Here is a 23,973-nt window from a genome sequence, read left to right as displayed (position 1 = left end):
ACGACATTACTTGAAATTCACTGACCTTTGAGTCTGGACTAATTGCAAGAGCATAACATGCTGGTGCATTTGAAGTTAGCTCAGCCTTAATACGGGGTGTTGGTGAGGCCAGATCCCATATGCTTAAATTACTTGCCTCCCCACCAACAATTAAAGTTCTTCCATCAGGCAGCAATTTAACTGATCTGATGTAATTGTCTCTTTGCTGTTTGAAACAGAAATTAGGGGAAAATATAGTTACAGTCAGAATGTACACGTATAACATACTTCTTTTCCTACAACAGTTGCAAGGAAAAAATACTTTAATAATCCTAATGTTGTAATAAGTGACTGAAAGACAAAGCGTAGGAATTTATACAGAGAGAGAGAGAGAGAGAGAGAGAGAGAGAGAGAGAGAGAGAGAATAATATTAAAGGTATTTTTCTCCAACTAACTAGAACCTATTATTTTATGTGTTGTTGTGTCCATTCAGGATATAGGCACGAGGAGGGTTTGAAAAGTCCATGCAAAGTCCGAGATATGGCACCACCAGTTCGTATCGAGGTCATGTTTAGTTAGTAGCATCTTTGGAAAGAACAGAAACCAAGTTTCAGCCATATTGGTCTATTTATTTGTGTTTGGCATTTGTGAGAATCAAAGAAGTCTAGTGATTGTCCAAATATTGATGAAAAAGAATTTCATGTGGTGATTAAACATTACTTTATGAAAGGCAAAATGCCTCAGGAGACTAAAGAGAAGCTTGATAAACATTACAGTGACTCTGCACCTTTGATTAGAACAGTTTATAAGCGATTTCAAAATTTTCACAGTGGCCATATGGGCACAAGTGTTGCTGAACATTCTGGATACCCTGTGGAAGTTACGACTCCAGAAATCATTGATAAAATCCATGATGATGGATGACAGAAGAGTTATGGTGCGTGAGATTGCTAGTGCTGTGGCCATCTCAAATGAATGGGTGTATAATATTTTGCATAAACATGTGGACATAAGAAAGCTATCCACAAGACGGGTTCCACAATTGCTCAAGCTTAACCAAAAACAGAATCATGTGAGGTGTTGCAAGGATGGTTTGCAGCTGTTTAGGAAGAATCCGGAGGACTTTAAGCAATGTTTTTATCACTGTGGATGAAACATGGATACATTACTATACTCCTGAGACCAAAAAACAATCTAAACAATTGATTACCAAGGGAGAATCTGCACCAAAAAAGGCAAAGACCATTCCTTTGGCTGGAAAGATTATGGCGACTGTCTTTTGGGATTCGCAAGGGATAATCCTCATTGACTAGCTAGAAAAGAATAAAACTATTACAGGTGCATATTATTCATCATTATTGGACTGGTTGAAAACCAAGCTGCAAGAAAAATGCTGGCGAATGGACCACAAAAAAGTCATTTTCCATCACAACAATGCACCAGCACACACCTCAACAGTTGTGGTCGCAAAATTAATGGAAATAGGATTCCAACTCATTTCACATCTCCCCTATTCTCCAGACTTGGCACCCTCGGACTACTATTTGTCCTCCAATTCGAAGAAATGACTGGCGGGACAAAGATTTTATTAAAACGAGGAGGTGATTGCAGCAACTAATAGCTATTTTGCAGACTTGGACAATTCCTATTATTTGGAAGCGATCAACAAATTAGAACAGCATTGGACGAAATGTGTAAACCTAAAAGGAGACTATGTCGAAAAATGAAAAGGTTTATCCCTAACACGAAAGTAGTTTTTATTTTTGCATGGAATTTTCAAATGCCCCTTGCATCTAGATATTTATTTTCAAGGGAAATAAACAATTTTTGTAAATATAATGTAATTGGATGGATAAAAAATCTACTCAGCAAGCAGAAGCAGGAGAAAACATGTGTAAAAGATAGGGAAACGCGCAAGCTTTCAATGCCAGCAGCTTCTTCTTCTGGCAGAAGTGTTGCAGGAAAAGGTAGAAAGAAGGTAAGAGCCTAGCAAGGTTTAGTACGTGGGAAGAGTTACAGAAAAGTTGCCCAGAACTCCAGGTCAAGGAGATTTGATGGACAGGCTGAGATGTAAAGGCTGATTCAGTCTTTCCTTCTCATCCCAACCAGTAAGTTTCCCCTGACCTGGAATTCTGGCTGACTTTTCAATAATTCTCTCCACTTACTAAGCATTGCCAGTCCTTTTTATTCATCTCTCTTCCTTCCCCTTCAGTCTTTCTGCCAGAAGAAGAAGCCACTGGCTCCAAAATCTTGCACATGCCCATAACTTTTATATGCGTTTTCTCTTGCCACTGCTTGATGAGTAAATTGTTTATCTACCCAGTTACATTAAATATTTTATTTGTAACACGTTAATACATAAAAAGTAAAATGTAAGTGATAAAAACTTGTAGGTGAAATGATCATGTCTGCTATACTTCACTGGATTTTTTTGAATTTGGACTGGCAATAATTAGAAATTGTGATAACAACAAAGCCAGAACAATTTCATTGAAACAGAAGTTACTAAAAAACTGCTAAAAACACAATATAACAAAATATATGTACTTTGGTACAACATTAACAGAAAATCAAATGCCACGAAATTTGTTGTATATGGACAGTAGGACTGCAGAATCAACAGATAAATTTTATCTTTGAGAGATGACAGTTCAATAGACAAGTTTTATCTTTGACAAGGATTATCTCTGGTGATCTACCAACATATTTATGTGAAATGTGATTTATTATTCTCATTACATGCAGTGTACAAATCATTGTATCTGTTGTACAGGAGAAAAGAACATAATGATTGAAAAGAATATAATCACTCTCAATGTGCCTTCCATCAGTTGGCAAGACTCAGTAGAATCAGTAGCACCTCTGAAGATGGCAAACACAGCTCTGGACAAAATGTCAAGAACAAAAAACTTTCATGTCCCACAACCATAGAATCAGGAAGAGTCACAAGTGACAAAGACAACCAGCTGTGGAAGCCTTCATTGTAGGATTAAATACAAGATGTCATAACCAAGATGAATATAATGTGTCATGGTATTTTTGGCTAACAATAAGAGTCAGTTTTCTGGCACCATGTATAAACGGTACAACATGCAACAAGAATAACTGGAGAAACTTTATATCCTTTCCTGAATTCCATAGTTCTATATTTTGGTGCAAAGTCATGGTCAACATAAATCTAAATTAAGGCAAGATAATATCATGTTCATACTTTAAATAAAATTTTTAAAAAAAGCTGAGTTTTTGGTAGATGCCTTTTGTACCACACATTTCAGAATTTTAAAAAAAATATATAACAACATTGCTCTCTTTAGTTGTAGACACAATATCACAAAGAAAATATTTGTTTTAGACACTCCCAACTAAAATAATGAGAATTCAACTTTATAAGAATCCTTGCACTTATGTCAAACATTTGTGTCATGCGCATCAGTCATTAATTATTGACAAAATTAAAATATGAGCTCTGTGTGGTAGTTTTAGCTTTCATTATCACCTCAAAAAAATAAAGTGACATAATAAAGTTCTCTCTCCAGTTCTATAGTAGACTCTCAGTTTGCCACACAATTTTAATCTGCCAGGAAATTTCAATTAATTGTTTGTTTGTTTGCAAGTACATTTCTGCAGTTGTGTCAGATACAGTACCAAACCATGCTGCTAGGAGAAACCCATTTTGTTGCAGCACCGCTACTGGCAAGGTATGGTACTATGGTGTGGGGGCTTCACTGTGAACCAGGACTGCCACATGTACACGCAAACAAAAAATTCTTTATTTTTTCAAGATGATAATTACAACAGTATAACAATTCCATGTCCACAAAAACCATACCCACAACTTTACAAATACCATACTCACAAGACAATCAAGCTGGGACACAGGGCTTTTGGAACCAGGTTGACTGATATCCCAAACTTTAACACAGCCTTTTCCACCTGTGTACACATACTTAGTTGGATTGCTTATAGTAACAGCACAGACCACCTCACCATGTGCCAATGTATTAATTTGCCTTGCATGCCTTGGAATCCCTGGACCAATCAGTGCATCTGTGGGAAATGGTACAGGCTGCAACTGTCCTTCACCATTCATATGAAAGGAGTAAGCCCTGAAACAAAAGAATATTATTTTCTTTCTGAATCCTTTGTGCTGCAATTTCTTGCCAACTTACGTAAATTAAGCTAAACGGTAAAAGTGTGATTAAAGGAATGAATTCAAGTTCATAAAATTTTTAGGCAAAACTGCTGGCCAATACTTATTTTCAGGAAGCAAAATATTTAGTGCTGCTGAGACACAAAAAATAAGGAACACCACCCTAGTTGTTAGTTCCTTTCACAAGGAAGATGGGGGGATAGGTTGGGGATGTTTACAAAATAAGTGCAAGTCATTCCTTCCTTTTTAACCTTCCTAAAACTATCTCTCTCTACTCCAAGGGAGGAACTAATAATTCCAGAAGCTAGAACAGTGTTTTAACATCATGGACCAAGATCACAGCCCAGTGTCATAACCAGGGTATTAGCAGCAGCAGTTAGCGACCTGCCTAAGCAGCACCCCTCTGCCGTATGCCTGCTTCTGCACCAACCTAATTTTGCATGACAACACTTAGGACCCAGGACACTGCCCCCTGTTCAAGAAGTTGCCATGTGACATAGAAATGCAATAACTTCTGCATGGTCAGCCCCGGACAGCTGTATCTAAACCTCCGAATGCCAGCCTGTCATTACTGACCAGCTGGGCTATATTGTGACATCCAGTCTGTGCCAGTCAATGCTGCACCTATGATACTACTGTCACTGGACCTAAAATCTTTGACTGTCACCTGACCATCCAGGTATTTGAAGGAAGGAAGATTACTGTTTAATGTTCCACCAACAACTAGGTCATTAGAAACAGAGCACAATTTCAGAATGCTTCAGGGATGGATAAGAAACTCGGCCATGCCCTTTCAGAGAAACCATCCCAGCATTTACCTGAAGCAATTTAGGGAAATCACGGAAAATTTAAATCTCGATGGCCCAAACGTGAATCAAGTATACTAACCCCTGTGCCATCTCACTCAGTCTGGGTGTTTGGGCACCTCAGCACTCTGCTGCTTTCCTGTGCCTATGATGCCAGGGTCTAGCCATCTCAGCTCTCTGCATCTGACAAGGTTGAAACTTAGGACTCCTTTGCCCTGTGCCACTGGAGCCAGTTGCAGACTGCTGTATTCTTGGTGATAGCAGCTGACACCTTGCCATCCAGCTACAAGCCGGTAATACAACACATTCATTGACAAAATGGCAGCACACAGTCTGCACTAGTGATGACAGGGTCGAACTGCAAGTTCAGCACACTAAGAGACTCCATGTCAGTGTATCTGGCATAGCCCCTAGCAGCATCATAGACTGAAAAATGTAAATAAACAGTAATAAAGGTTTTTTTATATCCATTTAGTGTTTTCTTCTTCTCACCATCATATGTGGTGTCAGAAGAACCACTGAAGATGAAGACGGATAACCAATGGAAGATAGCAGTCAGTTCCTTGGTTCTGAAGAAAGCACAATTTAACAGCATCACCTTTCTGAAGAGGAAAGGGGAGTGGACAGATGGAAAAGAATACCGACTGATCAAAACACTACCACAAGAAGAGGAGGCAGGAAGACAGAACTCTGAAGAATTACCATGGACAGCAGCACTATCTGTATGGAGCAGCTAGGATTTTTTCAAATCACCTGTAGGATCCCTACATCCTTGGGCTTGATCTCTCCCTATTTTTTCCACAATGCCATGATTAGATAGCATTGTAGTATTGTAGTATTTGGTGAAGGACTAAGGTTTGAGTCATTCAGTCACACACACACAGTGCAATTTACCTGGGTGCTCCGTCCTGCGCATCAACCACGCCTAATCCTTTACTGGGTATGCCGTCAAAATGGGCATTACGCCAGCCACTGCCAAGAGACTGCCTGGATGAAGTGTGGGAAACTTTGGCTATCCCAAAAACCTTGGTAATTTTTTAAGGATAAGCCAGAATAGCTGTAAAGCTTTTGTTTTAAATATGAATTTACAGAGGAAATGTTTGAGGATGTTAAGGATGATAGCTGTACCATATATGCCAAGACAAGAACTGGGCAAAATGTGACCCTAAAAGAAAATAGTTAACAGGTACTGCTTATTTGATAAGGTTAAGCTGTGGTATAGTGACAATGAATCAGAAGAAGAGTAAGGAGTTGAATGAATTAGAACAAGAATAAGGAGTTGTAAAAGTATTGTTTGGTAAGGTTTTATTGTCTTCACATCATGTTGCGTCATCTCAAAACAGTGTAAGTAATGATATGCCACACAGGCACGACACACATCACTAGCCATGGTGTCATCAACTAAACTGCCCCACATCTCTTGAGAAGCATTATTCATGGTAGTAATAGATTCACCAACAATAGCCGACCAACAGAAAGATTTGACACAGTGGGAAAGTGTTTCAGATGTTAGGAAGATGTGTGGAAGTAAAAGAATTAAAGGGCTTTTTTTAATACATGGCACAGGTTTGGCTGGTATAGCACCTGTAGCCAGGGAAGAATTAAGGAGAATTACAGAGTTACTGGATAGCACCTATGGAGCTGGTATAGCACCAGTAGTGAAAAAATTACTGGATTAATGTACACCACAGGTGGAGCTGGTATAGTACCTATACCGGGGTTAGTGGTATTGGAAAGCTTTTGAAGCAGGGCCTCTGTATAAAACTCTCAGAGCAAGAGGAATTAATTGTGAAAAGGGTAATAGTTTATGGGATGTCTTGAAAACATGACCAAAGCATGGTTGCCATGGATTTCTTAATGTTGTAAATAAATTTTTCTGCATTGCTACAGTATAAAAATGCAGTGGAAAAACTGTCAAGTTCACACAGGCCAGAATCAACAAACAATAGGCCAGTGTACATACCATTCAGTTCACATAGATCATATTGTTCCCCACAGGTTGAGGAAGAGATTAGTCCTTAGTATGTATATTCTAATTGACAGTCATTAACAATAGGTAGTAAGTTATCAGTCTAAACTTTTAGAAAATGATCGGGGAGGAGTAGATATGAGGAAATCAGATTGTAGTGCTGGGAAGCCACCCTGATACTCATTCCTTCTGCCATCATGAACCCAAAAGCTACTTACCAGTGAAGAACGTACTAACCAAGGACACAGCCAATCATGAACCAAAAACTCACTGTGTGTACCAAGTACAAGTGAAGCAGCAAAGGAAGTGTAAATGGCGTGCAGGATCAACTGAAGTAGAGGACACAAAGCTTAAATAATTGTAAATAAGTCAGTGCTTATGTTGCAGCCAGTTCACAAACAGGAATCTGGAGAGTCACAGCCCCGTCTTGTAATTAGGACATTAGAAGCTGCCTCCAGAAGCCACAGTCAGCTAATCGCTGACGCAGCAACTCTCCGCCATCTACCTGTTTCCACACTGACCTCCTCCCGCATGGTGAAAGTGGGGACACCAGTCACTGGACCCTGTTTGAAATGTTACCACATGACACAGAAATGCAATAACTTCTGCATGATCAGCCCCAAACAGCTGTATTTAAACTGCCTGAGACCAACCTGTCACTGTCTAAGAGCTGGGCCATTTTGCGATGTCCAGTCTGTGACAGTCAGTACCACATCAATGATGTGGCCGCCACCACCCGAACTTCCGACTGCCGCCTGACTTCCTGGGTGCTTGGCCAGTTCAGCATACTGCTGCCTTTGTGGGTCAATGACACTTGGAGCTCAGCCACCTCCTCATCTGCTGAGGTTCAAACTGAGGATTCCTTTGCCTGTGCCACTGGGACGAGTTGCAGTCGGCTGTATTCTTGAGGGCACTGCCAAGCAATGGTATGAGAACAACAAAGAGAAGTTCATCCTACATTCAAGACGTCTTGGAGCTGTGTAAAATAGTAGATAATAGAATGGAGAAGGAAGATAAGGTTGCACATCTCATGAAGGGTGTTGCTGACGACATGTATCAAGCCCTACTGCTGAAGGAGGTTTTGACAGCAGGCGACTTCATAAAATGGTGCCAGTATATCGAGACAATGCATAAAAAAAGAATTACACAAAAGAAGTTTGAATGGCTTCCAAACATTGTATCAATGTCTGTGATGGAGAAACGAATTGATTTCACAAGTGTTCTTTGTCAGATAGTGAGAGAGGAAGTTCAGAAGGCACTTGGATTGCAAGGCGAGCAAAAAACTGAGACGCTTCAAGAGGTCATAAGGGAGGTAGTGGAACAGACATTGAACCAAATCTCTCATCCTTCATTTCCGTTTAAAACAGTGAAAAAGTCAAGACCCAGGTGAAGTTATGTTCCTACAATGCCGCATGAGGAACCTGTTTGGGCACCAAGGAAGACTGATGTCTGGAGGACCCAGGATAACCAACCAGTATGTTTTCACTATGGACAATCAGAACATGTGGTGCACTATTGTCTAGAAAGGTGGTGGATATTTGGTGACGCCTGCACCAGAAGACAGCAGACCAATCTTAGCTGACGCCAGCTCCGGGACCGAAGATGAACAAGAAGATGTGGGTGCAGGACGACATACGTCACCATCACCGCAAGCTAGCTGCTGGAGAGGATGCTCCCCAACACGCTGATCAAGGTCTCCATCGCCGTTTAGAAGTCCCTGCCAATCGCCTACCTGCCGCAACCTGGAGTGCGACCTTCCTTGGAGGTGAGGCCGCCAAAGAGGAAAATTCTCCACCGTCAATCACTACAAAAATGATAAGAAACTATGTCGATATCCTCATGGATGGCCAACCAGTCCCAGCTCTTGTGGACTCAGAAGCATCATATTCAGTCATTTTGGAGAAGTACTGTCACCATTGCACAAAACCGTATTCGCCAACAACAAAACATCTCTGCTGAAGGTGGATAATGGGAAATATGTAAAACCTACAGGAAGATGTACCATTCGTTTGGGTATAAGTGGCCATACACAGCCCTTAGAATTCTTCGTCTTACAAGAGTGTAATCATGATATCATTCTCAGATGGGACTTTTTGAAAGCTTCTCAGGCAATTATAGATTGTGGTCGCTTGAAGATTATACTAGACAAGATGAGATACTGTGGACAGGCAGATGTGCATCCGTGTGGGTGGAGACTGTGTGCTGGATGAAGGGATCATTCCTGCAGTCAGTGCTAGAAAGGTAGCTGTCATGTGTCATGTCATGTGTCAACTCATGAATCTTGTAGTGGAATGTAAGAGAAGCATACCACTGAAGAATAACTTTGCCATCCCAGCCTCTGTCATCTTGTTTAAAAATGGATTCGGTGAATTGTAGATAGTTAACTGTCACTGAGAACCACAGATCCTTCCAAGACGCATGTGTGTAGTAGACACTGAGCCTTTAATTGGCTAACAGCTGAGCATCATAGAAACCTCCCATGCCGAGTCTGTGGGTGTAATTGGTGCTACCACTACGAGACAAAATCTTATAGTTCAACTATCACCAGATCTCACAAAGGAACAACAGAAGAAGCAACTTGCCATTCTTCAAGAGTTCTCTGAATGCTTCAATCCATAGGTGAAGAGCAAATTAGACAAATCGGCAGTGATGCACTACATTAGCACTGGAGGCCACCAACCAATAAGCCAGAGAGCATACCATATGTTAGCAACGGAATGTCAAATAATTTGCGATGAGGTACAGAGCCCATGGTCATCACCAGTGGTTCTTGTCAGGAAGAAGGATAGGAGTTGGCGCTTTTGTGTTGATTACAGAAAGCTTAATAAGATAACCAAAAAGGACATTTACCCCCTTCCACAAATTGATGATACATTAGATTGTCTGAAGGGGGCTAAGATTTTCTCAACCATGGGCATGTACTCGGGACACTGGCAAATTGAAGTAGATGAGGCTGATCGTGAGAAAACTGCATTCATCAGCTCTAAGGGCCTGTATGAGTATAAGGTAATGCCGTTTGGTTTGTGTAATGCACCAGTAACTTTTGAACGGATGATAGATAATATTCTAAGTCACCTGAAGTGGATGATGTGTGTGTTATTTAGATGACATTGTAGTGTTCTCAGAGACATTTGATGAACACATAAAAACACTGAGGGCCGTTCTTAAGTGTCTCCAACAAGGCGGACTGAAACTTAATCCAAGAAATTGTCTCTTTGAAGCAAAAAAAAAATCAAAACACTTGGACCCCTTGTCTCAAACAAATGCATGCAGCCAGACACAGAAAAGGCAAGATCTATAACGGAATTTCCTATTACTAAAAGTATTAGCGATGTGAGAAGCTTCCTCGGATTATGTTCTTATTACCGTCATTTTATCAAAGACTTTTGTATGCCAGGCCACTCCAAGAGTTATTAAAAGCTGATGATAAAGTTGTCTGGGGTGGTGCTCAACAAGATTCTTTCAATGTGCTGCAAAAAGCTCTGACAACTGACACTGTACTTGGTATGTATGATGAGAAAGCACCTACACAACTACACACAGATGCCAGTGGGTATGGGATTGGTTCTGTTCTGGTGCAAATTTCGGATGGAAAAGAGAAGGTTATAGCCTATGCTTCTAGGACACTTACAAAAGCCGAGAGAAACTAATCAACTACAGAAAGAGAATGTCTTGCTGTGATTCGGGCCATGTGCAGATTTCAACAGCATCTCTATGGAAGGCCATTCACAGTTGTTACAGACCATCATTCTCTTTATTGGTTGACAGATCTTAAGGATCCAACAGGATGACTCGCCAGGTGGGCACTACGTCTTCAAGAGTGTGACATTACCATAGTGTACAAAAGTGGAAGAAAACACCAAGATGCCGACTGTCTCTCAAGAAACCCTGTGCAAGACCATCAAGACATTGACGAAGATAGTAACTGTTTTGCTGGACTCCAGGATCTCTCTGCTGAGCAGAAGGACACCAAGATATCTCAAATTATGCTTGCCTTAAATCAGTCAGAGGATGTGAAAGGAAAATTTAAGGTAGTTAATGGATTACTTTGCAAGAAAAACTTTGATCCATTTGGAAGGAGGTGGCTACCAGTGATTCCTAAACACATGCGCTTAGATGTTCTACAGAAATTCCATGAGACACCTGATGCTGGACATCTAGGATTTATTAAGACATTCAATAGAATCTGCAAGAGATTTCTCTGGCCAGGTTTATTTAGGAGTGTCCATCACTGTGTGTCGCACTGTTGCCAGAGGAGAAAGGCAGTTCGTCAGGAACCACCTGGCCGACAAATACCAATTCCACCAGCTGAAACCCCTTTCCAGTGTGTTGGGATTGACCTCCTCGGATGATTTCCAACGTCTGCTAGTGTCAATAGATGCACTGATTATCTGACACGCTATGCCATTACAAAAGCCATGAAAACAGCCGAAGCATCTGAGGTAGCCAAATTCATCGTAGAAGACCTTTTATTGAAACACGGTGCCCCAAGGTCGTTAATTACAGATCGAGGTAAAGTTTTTCAATCGAATCTTGTGACAGAGATAAACCATCGTTGCAACATTACTCATCACACGATGACTGCCTACCATCCGCAAACTAACAGGCTAACTGAATGCCTTAATAAGACTTTGGCTGACATGCTATCAATGTTCACCAATGTTGAGCAGAGCAACTGGGATGAGGTGCTACCTTTCATGAAATTTACCTACAACACCGCCAAACAAGACACCAAAGGATTTACACCATTTTTCCTGGTGCATGGGCATGAGGTGACTACGATGATGGACACTGTGTTTCCATTACATCCTAATGTCGTGGACGATGACTACATCGACCAGGAAGCTCAGCAGTTAGCTCGATTCCACATGCTGCAGGCTCAAGAAAACGATCGTTGAAGGTATGACGCGAGCCACTGCCCTGTTGTCTACCGGCCTGGTGACCTTGTCTGGATCTTCACTTCTGTTTGGAAGGTTGGTCTCTCTGAGAAGCTCCTCAGGCACTACTTTGGACCTCATAAGGTTGTAAGACACTTGTCTGACGTTACTTATGAAGTTGAAGATTTCGACCCCGACACAAGACGATGAAAGATCAGAGATACGGTCCACGTCCTTTGAATGAAGCCCTAAAAGGATCCCGCAACCCAGGGTAAATTCGAAGCTCTAATCACAGGAAACAAGAGGAAAGGTGATGAAGAGTGTAGCAGCAAAGGAAGTTCTAAGATCACCGCCAGGGCGAACATTTCATCGGGAGACGGAGTATGCAGAACCGATGACTCGTCCCCGGACTAGGAGGACATAACACCGAGATGCTGTTTTCTTAAGGAGGGAGCAATGTTGCAGAAGAAGCTGATTAGCACAGTAACCGTAGTGTAGTGGTTTGATACTAGACTGTTGCGTGGAGGGTCGCGAGTTCAAAACTCACCTGAACTGTAAAATTGTAATTTCTACATTCGGTTCGAGTACATTCTAGAAGTACCCACAAATGTCAAGAATCATTGTACTGGAATGTTGTGGAACTGTATATATATTGTATGTGCTCTGGCTGGAGGCAGTTTGCTCCGTGTTCTTGTATGTGCAAGTGCTGAATAAACATTCGTTAAGTGAAGTTAGTGTTTGTCACTCATCTAATTACACCTTCTTCTATGTGCCAATATATTATGAGAAAGCAAAGCAGGAATTATAAAGTATATTGTCACTAAGGATATTTCACTGCTTATTCGTTAGAATATATTTTTGTTGTTTTTTCTTAGATTGTCATTCAAATTATATACTGAACTTTTTTATTTAATATTTAAATGTTTATAAAACTCACTCACAGTAAATGCAGAACTTAAAAAGAAACACAGAATCAAATGGAAAGTAGCTTCAGAAGGGGGCAATTATCAACATGAGACTGTAAATAAAAGCGTGCAAATAATACACACAGTAAACTAAACATAAATGAATCACAAAGTAGAGTATTTAGGCTTGAAACAATTAACTCTGTTAATGCTGGCATCTTCAAGCAAGATTAAGCATTAGGAACATATCCTATGTATACATATTTTTAATCAAAGCAAATAAACTGTCACTCAATACCAGAGAATGACTAAAGACAAAAACTTACAGAATGTTTTCAAGCAATCCTCAAACTGCAACCCGTGCTGGAAATTACAGTGTCAACAAATAATACTTTTACCAGTTAGCAAATAGCATTGTTCTGAAGCTATTTCACAGGACAACAAAGAATCAGATGCAAAATAACTAATCACGGCACATTACAAAATGGCTCTGAGCACTATGGGGCTTAATATCTATGGTCATCAGTCCCCTAGAACTTAGAACTACTTAAATCTAACGACATCACACAACACCCAGTCATCATGAGGCAGAGAAAATCCCTGACCCCACCGGGAATCGAACCCGGGAATCCGAGCGCGGGAAGCGAGAACGCTACCGCACGACCACTAGCTGCGGACGACACATTACACTTCAACCACCTATTACCCCAAATAGAGCACAATACCACAAGGTGCCTCTCGAGACTCGATTCTGGGGTTCATTTTGTTTCTAGTGTATGTAATGAGTTGCCCGTAAATATCAGTTCTTCACAGTTTGGTTTGCATATGATGCATTCGTACTGATCAAAAGTAATGATGTCATAAATAAAGAAATAAAATAAAATAATAAAGAGAGAGGAGAAAAGAAGGAAAAGAAATCAGTTTCAACTGAAGAGACTATTATCAGGTAACTGGGTTGAAATGGAAAATTTCATGATCCTACATTGTACAATTCAGCAAAGAGATGAAAATAGAACATGACCAACAATATATGGAAGAAGACAGGGCTATATCTTTCAAATGATTCTCTATCTGCATACTGGGCTCTTTGATAGTTGCACTTATACCTTGATCAGAATAAGAAAGTGATTGAAATATAATTTCATAGATCAACTACCATACCTACAACCAATCTAAGAATGAATTGTGTCACACTTTCTGGTCTGCCCTCCTATATCATACCAATTTGCTAGTTGATGTGTGTTACAACAGTCACTAGCAAATCACATCATCATGCACCAATGTAATGTGCTTCATTTCTTCAAGTATTATGTTCATTTTCTGTAACAAAATTTTTGAAGAAGCATTGAAGAATGGGCAGAGAAGTGATAGTCTTTTATGACCAACAAGCAATTTCACTATTGCATATTAACAGTAGCATATGAATGTATCCAGTAGTGAACACCAATGCAGTTGCCACCACAGGGCATAGCAGTTGTTAAAGTAATGTCAAACTAAGAACGTCTCCTTTGATGGAACTCTTTGGTCGACTATCAATCACTTTGCTATTCTGTTCCTAATACGGATGTAACTGTACTATTACTAGCTAGGTTTCCATTGCAGAAAAAACCCATGCACATGATGAGAATGGAGGATTATGACAAGACAAAGGAGGAAAAGTTAGAGAGAACAGGGAAATCACAAACAGTGTTATGATATTATGTTCTATATTTTAGCTTATAGCAACTACTTTAACTTACGGTTTTCCGCCAGGGATGCCACCTAGTCCATTTGCACTAAGCCCTGGAGTTCGCACATGCGGATGAGAATCGTACCCCAACTGTAAGACACAGAGAACGTACTACATTAGCTAATGCATTAGACAACAAATCAAGGTAGATGTATTTTGCAATGATCTGTGATAATAGTTTACTGGATTAATCAAAACAAATGTGAAAAATCAATTATTTCAGCTGACAGCCAGATAGAGCTATCAACATCTTACTAAAATAGTGCTGTAATCAAGTTGAAGGTTGAGCTGAATGCCACAGTGCACTGCAGCAAATTGTCCTTTTGGAGATTACATGCCCTTGCCTCCTTTTGACCACTGAAACTCAACCAGCCAGTTATGAGAAGGACCCAGAGCTTTACTGGAAACTAAATCATAAAATAATACACCATTCCTCATACACATGGAACAATTTTAGGAACTATCAGAGAAACCTGGTGTCGCTCAGGTACACATTTGTAACTGTGACTGAGATTTCACACAAAGGGATTTTATTTTTTACTTATAAAGCTTCTTTGTATACAAATTTTGAAGTAGTGAGACAGGGTACATGAACAAAGAGCTTGCTTGCTTCAGTAACATGGGAGAAAGCCACATAGATCTGGCCATGTGAAAAGCAGCTGACACTATGGTCTATGCCCAATACTTGCAGTGTCTGGCCTTAGGCTTTGTTTAAAGGATGTTTAAAGCAAAAAGGTAAATCATTAGGTGTAAGTGGGATTCATAGTGTAAAAACTCATTGGACTGCACCATTTTCCATCAACATTTCTGCTTATATGATTGGAGAGAAGTAACTTTAAGCCACTGTTAGAGAAGGATTCTGAGGAGGAGGATAATGCATAACACTCTTGATCACATCACATTTTAACTTTGGAAGGACTTTCCAAAGGGCGAATTAAAGCCTGATATTCTCAGGCCACAGCAAGTCTCACCTCATGATCTTAGTTGAATTCTTCACACTGCATGGGCCTTAGCATTTTACCCATTCTGGTGTATTAAGAAAGCCTTGATGTTTTTTATGCGTTTTTAATCATAATTGAAATTAAAATGTAATGGGTAGGCACCCAAATCATAAAGCAAACTTAGTAAACTTGCTTTCCTAGCAAAGAATACAAACAAAACCTATCAAAAGAGTGAAGCAATGTTGTTAATTTTTTAAGACACAAAGAAAAACTAGTAAATCCATATATACTAGCCAAATAAATTCACTGTTAGTTTGTATTCGTAAAGTGCTGTTACTGACATAAACTTCTAAAAATACATGTCACTGAGTTAAAAAACATAACAGTGCCATCAACTGGTTCTTTGGTGTACTATGCCATGGTGACTAAACATCTGAACTACTACACTGACCACATGATTTTAAACAAAACTTCAAATTAAGATATATTTTTTCCGTGTTCCAATTTTGATAAAATAATGCCTATATGTTGCCCCAAGCTACACCCATGAAAACCCCATGAACATTCGTCTATCAGTTTTAGAGATTAGTGTGTTCAAACATACAGACATGATGGCAAGTTGTGCAACAGTCTTAGTACCAATCAGCAGCTGAACCCAAGGCCTTTAAATCTGTGGTTGACACATAACATCTGGGTCATGAAATCATGCTACATTCCATACAAACTTCCATCAAGTAGCCAACCATTTTCCCAAGGCAGATACATTCCGTTACAGGTAACAAGATTACTCATTTATTATAAAGTCATAAAATGTCACATATGAATTAGCATGAAACAAAATTCAAGTTTTGCAGGATTTCAAGTTCATTTAGGCTGGCGCACGACAGGCTGCTTTTTCTACTTCTAGTCTACAAACAAACTTCAATGGAGTTACATGCACTGTATGTACTATAGTCAGTCAAGATGGGAAAGCCTTTACTTACTTACAACAAATTTTCCACTCTAGACAAGTTTATTACTTTCTTACCTAAAGCCTATTATTTTCATCTAGCTGCATTTGAGTTCTGTCTACTATTTCTCATGGGATAATTATCTTTAATGTACAACATGAGTCAATACTAAGAAAGAAGTTATACAGGGGTTGGACAAAAATATGCAAACACCATGGGGAATGCATGCTTAAACATAATTGCAGCACTGCAGGCTGTGATGCTGTATTTGACCACAAACAGCATCCAATATATTGCAAGTGTCAATCAGGGTCAGAATGGTGTTCTGTTTAGCTGTGAGGGTATTATGTCAAAGTGAAATGGTTTTGGATGTGGACAAATTGCTGGTGCTAGTATGGTGGGTACTCGGGTAATGAAGGAAGCCAAAGTGTTTGGTGTTTCACGAAGCACCACATATATTTATACTGCATACAGGGGAAGTGAAAGAACATCACCTGATGAATCATGCGGGAATGAAACTGTATGTTGAGTGATCATGACAGATGGACACTCAAGAGGACTGTAATAAAAAATAAGAGGACGAAGTCACAAAAGTCACTGTAGAACTGAATCCCACATTTGCCTACCATGTCAGGGTCAAAACAATATGAAGAGAGCTCCAGAAGCAGGGAGTTACAGGGCAAGCTAGAATTCCAAAACCTCTCACCAGTTACACAAATGCCTGTAACAGGAAAACACAGTGCCGAAGCCATAAGCCTGGACTTTAGAGCAATGAAAGAAAGTCATTTGGTCACATGAGGCTTGTTTCACACTGTTTCCAATTTCTCGCTGAGTTTACGTCCCACAAGGGAAACATGGAGTGGGATCAGTCATACCAGGTATTCCGTGGGCCCTATGGTTACTCCGCAATGGCACGTTCTTCCCAAGGATTGTGTGACCCATCCCCTGGTACATTGTTTGTTCCCCAATGGTGATACTGTATTCCAAGAAGACAGAACTCCTGTTCACACTGCTCACATTGTTCAGGACTGGTTTTGTGAGCACGAGGATGAATCTCCCCTGGCTACCATAGTCACCAAATCTCAATATTATTGAGCCTCTGTAGTTTACCTTGAAAAGAAGAGTGCACAATCGCTCTCTACTTCCATCATCAGTTTGCCACAATATTGCAGGAAGAATGATATAAGATTCACTTGAAACATGAAGGGCCTGTATTTAACCGTTCCAAGGTGATGAAGCTATTTTGAATGGCAACAGATTTCCTACATCACATCAGGCATGGTAATGTGTTGTGTATTTGGCGTTTCCATGTTATCCACCCCTTGCAGTAATGTCAAGCAGTCTCAGCTTCAGTATTTCTATTAACTGAACTAACTAACTAGACATAGTGGTTTCCAAAAACAGGTCTGAGGAAAACACAAAGTGCTGATGCCCTGATCTAGAAATGGAAGAAACGGTTTCTCAGGTAGACAGCTCTGTTACAACTTTATTGTCTATATGTATAAAGCCTTGAATGGGCTACATAATTCTCATAAGTTATTTACAGATTTCCAAATAATGTTTTCAGCTACTACATCATTTAAAACCTGGTACGATTCTAAAAAATTATAGTGACTTCATTCCTGCAAAAGACTTAAAAAAAAATGCTTTTAAAATCTCTCAATACAGCTTATGTTTTTGCTTCCTAAACCTTACATACAATCTTACCTAAAAATAAGTCTCTAATAATATGATCGAACCTGCCTTGCATAAATGTAGCACTATGTTTTTTCTGGAAACACAGGCTTCCAGATATCTCCACGTTTTCATCAGTTTTGGTTTACATGTAGCTGTTCTGCAGGTGTTTCCAAATCTTTAAGATCAATATTACACATATGGCAGAGGATTCTAAAGGGAGAACTTTGAGATAACTAATCATCAGACCTCCATATTTTGAATTTTCAGTGATGTAAACAATCCATACATAATAGCAATAACTAAAGCTCATAGCAATTTCTCTGTGATGATTGCCAGTCTCAATGTCATACTTTACAATGGCACATAAAGTTTGTCATACTCTCTCCAATATACCTACAGTTTTCTGTACAATGAGAGAGGTAATTAGAAACCTACAACCCTATCCTCTTCAGTTTCTAATGGCATTTCATTCACAAATGACTTTGTGTAAACCAATAGCAAAACATTCGGGAGAATATAGTTGGGTTTATGAGCTAGCCTTGGGACCAAACCATCCCTTACAATGCAGTGATGAGGGTATCTGTTGTTCGTGTGCACACAGACATTAATATCAATGTGTACCATTATGTTTCTCTTAATGACAACAATAGGCACTGTCTGCAGCAACTGTGACAGCACTTCTGAAATAAACACCAGGTGACTTGCACCATGCAAATGGGATGGCAACAAACAAGGTTCTGTAAGCCACAAAGAATCACTGCCAGTAATTGAGATGAGTGTGACAAATCACATGTTTATTGCAGCTGTTAAAAAAACCATCAAGGATCGATTTATCCATGAACACCAGACCCTATAGGATGACCAGCCTGCAATACTCCCTTGGATAATCTAGTGGCAGAACTGACCTCTTGGTTCATATTTATTTTGCCTCACAGCTTGTATACATTGTTTACGGTAGTGACATAATTACTGTTCCTCCAATAATCTCTGTTTTGTGATTGTCAAAGTGTGCATTTCAAAGACAAGTTGACATATGCTGTTTGCTGAATTTGCCACATGATTCAAGGCCCATTTCCTCACATTCTATTTTATCAACAATACTCCATTGTCTTTGGCCAGCACTTTGTAGCTTAAGTGACAACTTCTTGTACATTTCCACCCAGAGAAATAATTTCTTACAACTACACTACTTGATCAAATGTATCTGGACACCATTATGTAGTGCAGAAATGACCACTCAGTGTCACAGAGGCAGATTCATCAGTATAAAAAAAGACAAGGAGAATTTATAGTCAGGTCAGAAGCAATAACAGCTGAATGGGCTGGTTAGGAGAGCTCAGTGACTTTGAATGTGAATTGGTCACTGGGTGTCACCAGAGTAATAAATCAATCAGGGGCATTTCAACCTTCTAAAGCTGCCCAATTTTACTGTTGATGATGTTATTGTGAAGTGAAAATATGAAGCAACAACCACAGTAAACCTAGGTCAGGCAGACCTCATGCACTAATGGACAGGGACCATCAACAACTGCAGATGGTGTTTGTAAAAAATGTCACACAAAAGCAGTGAAATGAACCACTGTTTGGTTCCAACATGCTACCATCAGTCTAGCTAGCACAGTGACATGCATAGGGAGTTAAAAATAATGGGCTGCAATGGTTGAGCAGCTCCTGATAACATTACTGCAGTCAATGCTGCGTAATGCTTGAGCTAATGTAAAGCAGCACCACTGAATATGAGTGATTTGGAGTGATGAATCACTATAAACTGTGGGAATCCAAAGGAAGGGTTTGGCTTTGGTAAAATCCTGGAGCAAATTATCTGGAATCATGTGTAGTGTCAACAGTGAAGTATGGAGGAGCTGGTGTTATAGTATGGAGATGTTCATCACTGTTAGTGCATGGGCATCTTATTGCTAGTAAAGAAACATTAAATGTGGAAGGATATGGACACATTTTACAGCATCGAGTACTATGTAAAGTTTGTCCCAAAGATGATGAACATGCAGCATTTCAAAAGCTGATGTATACAGATTTATATTTACATGCAAATAGCTGCCACCATCCTTCCCAGACAATGAGAGTTCTCAAAACTTCGATTCACAATGCATACATAATTGTTGATGAGAGCAGTCTGCAGGAGGACCTTCTAAATGTAAAGTGTGTTTCTGAAGCCAAAGGGTATCCTCCATAGCAGATATATAAAGTGCTATGAAGGAAACCAAAGATAGGCATCATGACTGCAGGAGGAAACAATGAAAGATTTAAATCCCTTGCTCTCCTCCATTTGTGTGAAGACAGCACCAATCTTGGGTTCTGTTAAAGATGAATGAATGATACAGAAGGCTGTGGTTCGTAAGATACCCTGCAAGTGTGGACTTTCATTCAGCGGTAAGATGACTCGCACAGTCCATGGAAGATATATGGAACACCATAGGTAACTCGGCTCTTACAGCCCAATAATTCACCTGTGGAAGAGCACTGCACTAACATTGGTCAATGTATGCTGTACAAAAATGTCAACATTCTGGTATCAGTTTAATTTTTTTGGGGATTCAGTGATAAAGAAGCATCTGAAATTCATTTGGCAAAGAACTTTATTAATAAAGATAGCAGTTTCAGCTGGGACAAGTCTTTGGAAGAAACTTGCCAAGACATTGCCACAATGCAGTTCACAATGATACAGCAACTTCCCATTGTGGCTTGACCGTGTAACCACAGACTCAGTTCATGTATATTTATTCTTCTTTGTTGCCCATCAACGTGTCTGGTTCGTGTGTATCTGTGGTGACATACACAGTGGTGCAGTCCACGAGTTTAAAAGGATGGAGCAAGGTCTGTAGCATAAGTCTTTAGGCTCACTCTGAAGCTGGCTGAACGGTAATTGGCAAAATATTAAAAGAAGTTGGATTTATGCAGCCGCACATCTGAAATTTAATGGAGTAGTCATTGTGCCATGAAAAAAATGGAGATGATTGATTGACTAACTGAGGGGTGTTACAGAACTAACAGAGATGATGCAAAGAAGAGGGATAGTTCAAAACAGATGACTGTTTATATCAAAATGACAACGCACCGTGTCATAAAGCATCATCTGTGAAGCACTGCTTTTTGTAACATTTCTAAAATGGACTGGCCTGCTCAGAGTCCTGACCTGAACCCAAAGTAACACCTTTGGGACGAGTAAGAATGTTAATTTTGCTCGAGACCGTAGCATATAACTTCACTACCTTTTCTGGTTTCAGATCTTGAGGAAGAATGGGCTGCAATTCCTCCACAGACATTCGACACCTCATTGAAAGTATCCCCAGCAGAGTTAAACCTGTCATGAAGACAGTAAGAGGCATTTGGATACTTTTGATCATTTCTTAGTCCACTCATTCAGGTTTTTTGGGCACTGCATAAATCTACCACGCATGAAATGCATGTTTACAAGTACCTGTAATGAATAATACTCCATCTTTGACAACCTCTCATGAACTGCAGGCAGAGATGACCACTAACAAGGTGGCTGAGTACTGTTTTCAATGTTGATATGGTACATCACGGTTGATATGAAACATAAGTATCCAGAAGCATGTGCATCACACTCAGTGCTCTTGTATGAACTACTCAGTTCCAGCTAATGGTCTCTCATTTCAAAGTATTCAGTTGACGATTATCTGCTGACTGTATAATTTTGAGCCTAAAGGTTTGTGACAACCAGTAAAAGAAGCTCAGCAGAAAGAAATAAAACTTTATGTGTGTATTCAGTCACTGCTATTGCCTAGTTTGTTTATCAGACAGACCAGCAAGAGTTCACGACCTGTTTCAATTATTAGGATTGGGAGGGGAAGCTAAGCAAGAAATACATGCCATTTCACGAGTGGAAGAGACTTTATGCTTATTCTTCCCTTAGCTTTCAAGTAATTTGAGATTTGTTTCATTTTTATGAACTTGGGATATTCCATTTGTAACATTCAAATTTACAGGTGTAGATGTAGTCAGACATTCTTCATAGAATATTCATAGCTGCGCATCACATGTCAGGTGATCAAGCACCTATATTCCTTCAAAACAAACAAAAATAACCACTATCAAAGTAAAAATATAAGTACCATGGGTGGTCTTGAGTAAGGAGAGGGTGGCACACTGTTGTATGGGCTAGCATCATTACTTCTAGCTGCTCCAACTCCACCAGCCATAAGAGGGAATGGATATGCTCCTGGAGGAAGCACTACAGCAGGTACTCCTGATTTGCCTCCACTCGAACCTGGGGCGCCTGTAGGTGTTGTGGCTTTGGAGACAGGTGTGGATGGTTTATCAGCCTGCAACATAAGTATCATCAGAATTTGTTTTTTTCTGAAGTCAGTACTAACAGTTCAAAAATGCTGCTTATGTTATTTTGTAAGCCACCTGCTTAACAAGCATAATTTGCTGGGTATATACATTCACCTATTGAACCCAGAAAATTACTAAAACAGCCAAATAAAAGCTCAAACTCGTCAAAAAGACATGAACAGTGATCGGCATTTTTAGCTCACAGCTGTGTAATGCCACAGCGTTACATAAATTCATATGTGTCAACCTTCCAGCGAAATTACAATTTGTCAACTGAGCATTTACAGTACACTAAGAAACAATAACACTATAGTGTTAATGAAACATTCAATATCTTAATTTCTTTTCTCCTCAATGAAGATAAATTATTTTGTTGATAGGTAGCACTGTTTTTGTTTCTTGTTATTGCAGTGGCAAAATGTGATATGACATTTAGGAAATAAGTAACTGCTGTACAATATGATGCTGTGTACTCTGCATCTTACATCTTTACTTTTCAGAGATGGCGTAGACCGACTGGAACTGGAACCACTACGACTGGGTGGCCTCTCTGACTTAACACTGCCTAGACCACCGCTTTTCTCACCATTTTCTCTGATATCTGCCCCAGGATGATCACCACCATTGGGGTGAGGTGAATTAGGGTCCTGCAGAGAATACAAAAACAGAAAAGATGTTGTTTAGAGAAGAAAATTTTGCCTTTTTTTTATCTAAGATAATGAATATCTACATTTACACTTCAAAAGTCAGTTTAGGGTGTGTATCAGAGGGTACTTCTTGTACCACTGCCACTGTACCCTCTAGTTGCAAATGGTGCATGGGAAGAACATCTTTTGGTAAGCCTCCTTATGAACTCAAATCTCCCAAATTTTACCTTCAGGGTCTTTTCGTGATATATAAGGAGCGATCAAAAAGTTTGCTTTTGAAGTCATTCCTGCAGCATATATGCAATGTAGCACGACTCCGATGTGGGTATATGCACACTGAGATGTAGGCAAAGGATTAGTGTGGCATTCATGTCTTTCCAATGTGCTTGCTGCAAATGCAGAAATGTGAACTATGGCAACATTATTACAAAATACTTCCAAACAAGACCAATGGGCTGTTATTCTTTTCTTGTGTTCAAATGTGTGTGAAATCTTATGGGACTTAACTGCTAAGGTCATCAGTCCCTAAGCTTACACACTACTCAACCTAAATTATCCTAAGGACAAACACCGAGGGAGGGCTTGAACCTCCGCCGGGACTAGCCTTACAGTCCCTGACTGCAGCGCCTTGGACCGCTCGGCTAATCCCATGCGCCTATTCTTTCTTAGCTGCCAAATGATGAACATCAGTAGACATCCATTGGAGAATGAAGAATGTGTGTGGGCGCTGCATCTCTGTCAAAACCCAACTGCAACAAGGAGTGCTGCTGCTTCATGATCACACATATTCTTATATGTAAAATGTTGGAGTGCAGAAGTTATGCTGAGTTAAGTGGGAGACAGTAAAGCACTCATCCTATAGCCCTGAACTCTCCCCATGCAATTATCTTTCCTTCAGTTCACAAAAAAGGCCCTATCAGATGAGGATGTGCAGCACACAGTTCTAGACTTCTTCAGTAATGGGACACAGTGTTTTACCAAACAGGTATCTCCAAGCTGGTGCACTGGTGGGATGATTGCCTT

At 39.9% G+C, this 23,973-nt stretch overlaps 1 protein-coding gene across 1 annotated transcript in view; it reads right to left on the bottom strand.

Moving 5' to 3' along the window:
• LOC126281352 (protein groucho) overlaps positions 1 to 23,973 on the bottom strand; it is a 643,208-nt gene that overhangs the window by 39,447 nt on the left and 579,788 nt on the right. The window contains exons 11-15 of the mRNA XM_049980260.1: positions 22,789 to 22,950; positions 22,081 to 22,290; positions 14,426 to 14,505; positions 3,836 to 4,085; positions 26 to 205 (exon numbers count right to left, since the gene is read on the bottom strand). Of these exons, the coding sequence (XP_049836217.1) occupies positions 26 to 205; positions 3,836 to 4,085; positions 14,426 to 14,505; positions 22,081 to 22,290; positions 22,789 to 22,950 (882 nt within the window). The remainder of the gene's footprint in view (positions 1 to 25; positions 206 to 3,835; positions 4,086 to 14,425; positions 14,506 to 22,080; positions 22,291 to 22,788; positions 22,951 to 23,973) is intronic.

This window comes from Schistocerca gregaria, chromosome 7 (assembly GCF_023897955.1).
Source record: "Schistocerca gregaria isolate iqSchGreg1 chromosome 7, iqSchGreg1.2, whole genome shotgun sequence".
Classification (NCBI taxonomy): domain Eukaryota; kingdom Metazoa; phylum Arthropoda; class Insecta; order Orthoptera; family Acrididae; genus Schistocerca; species Schistocerca gregaria.
Note: the sequence above shows the minus strand (reverse complement) of the source record. Positions and strands in the feature narration are given on the sequence as shown.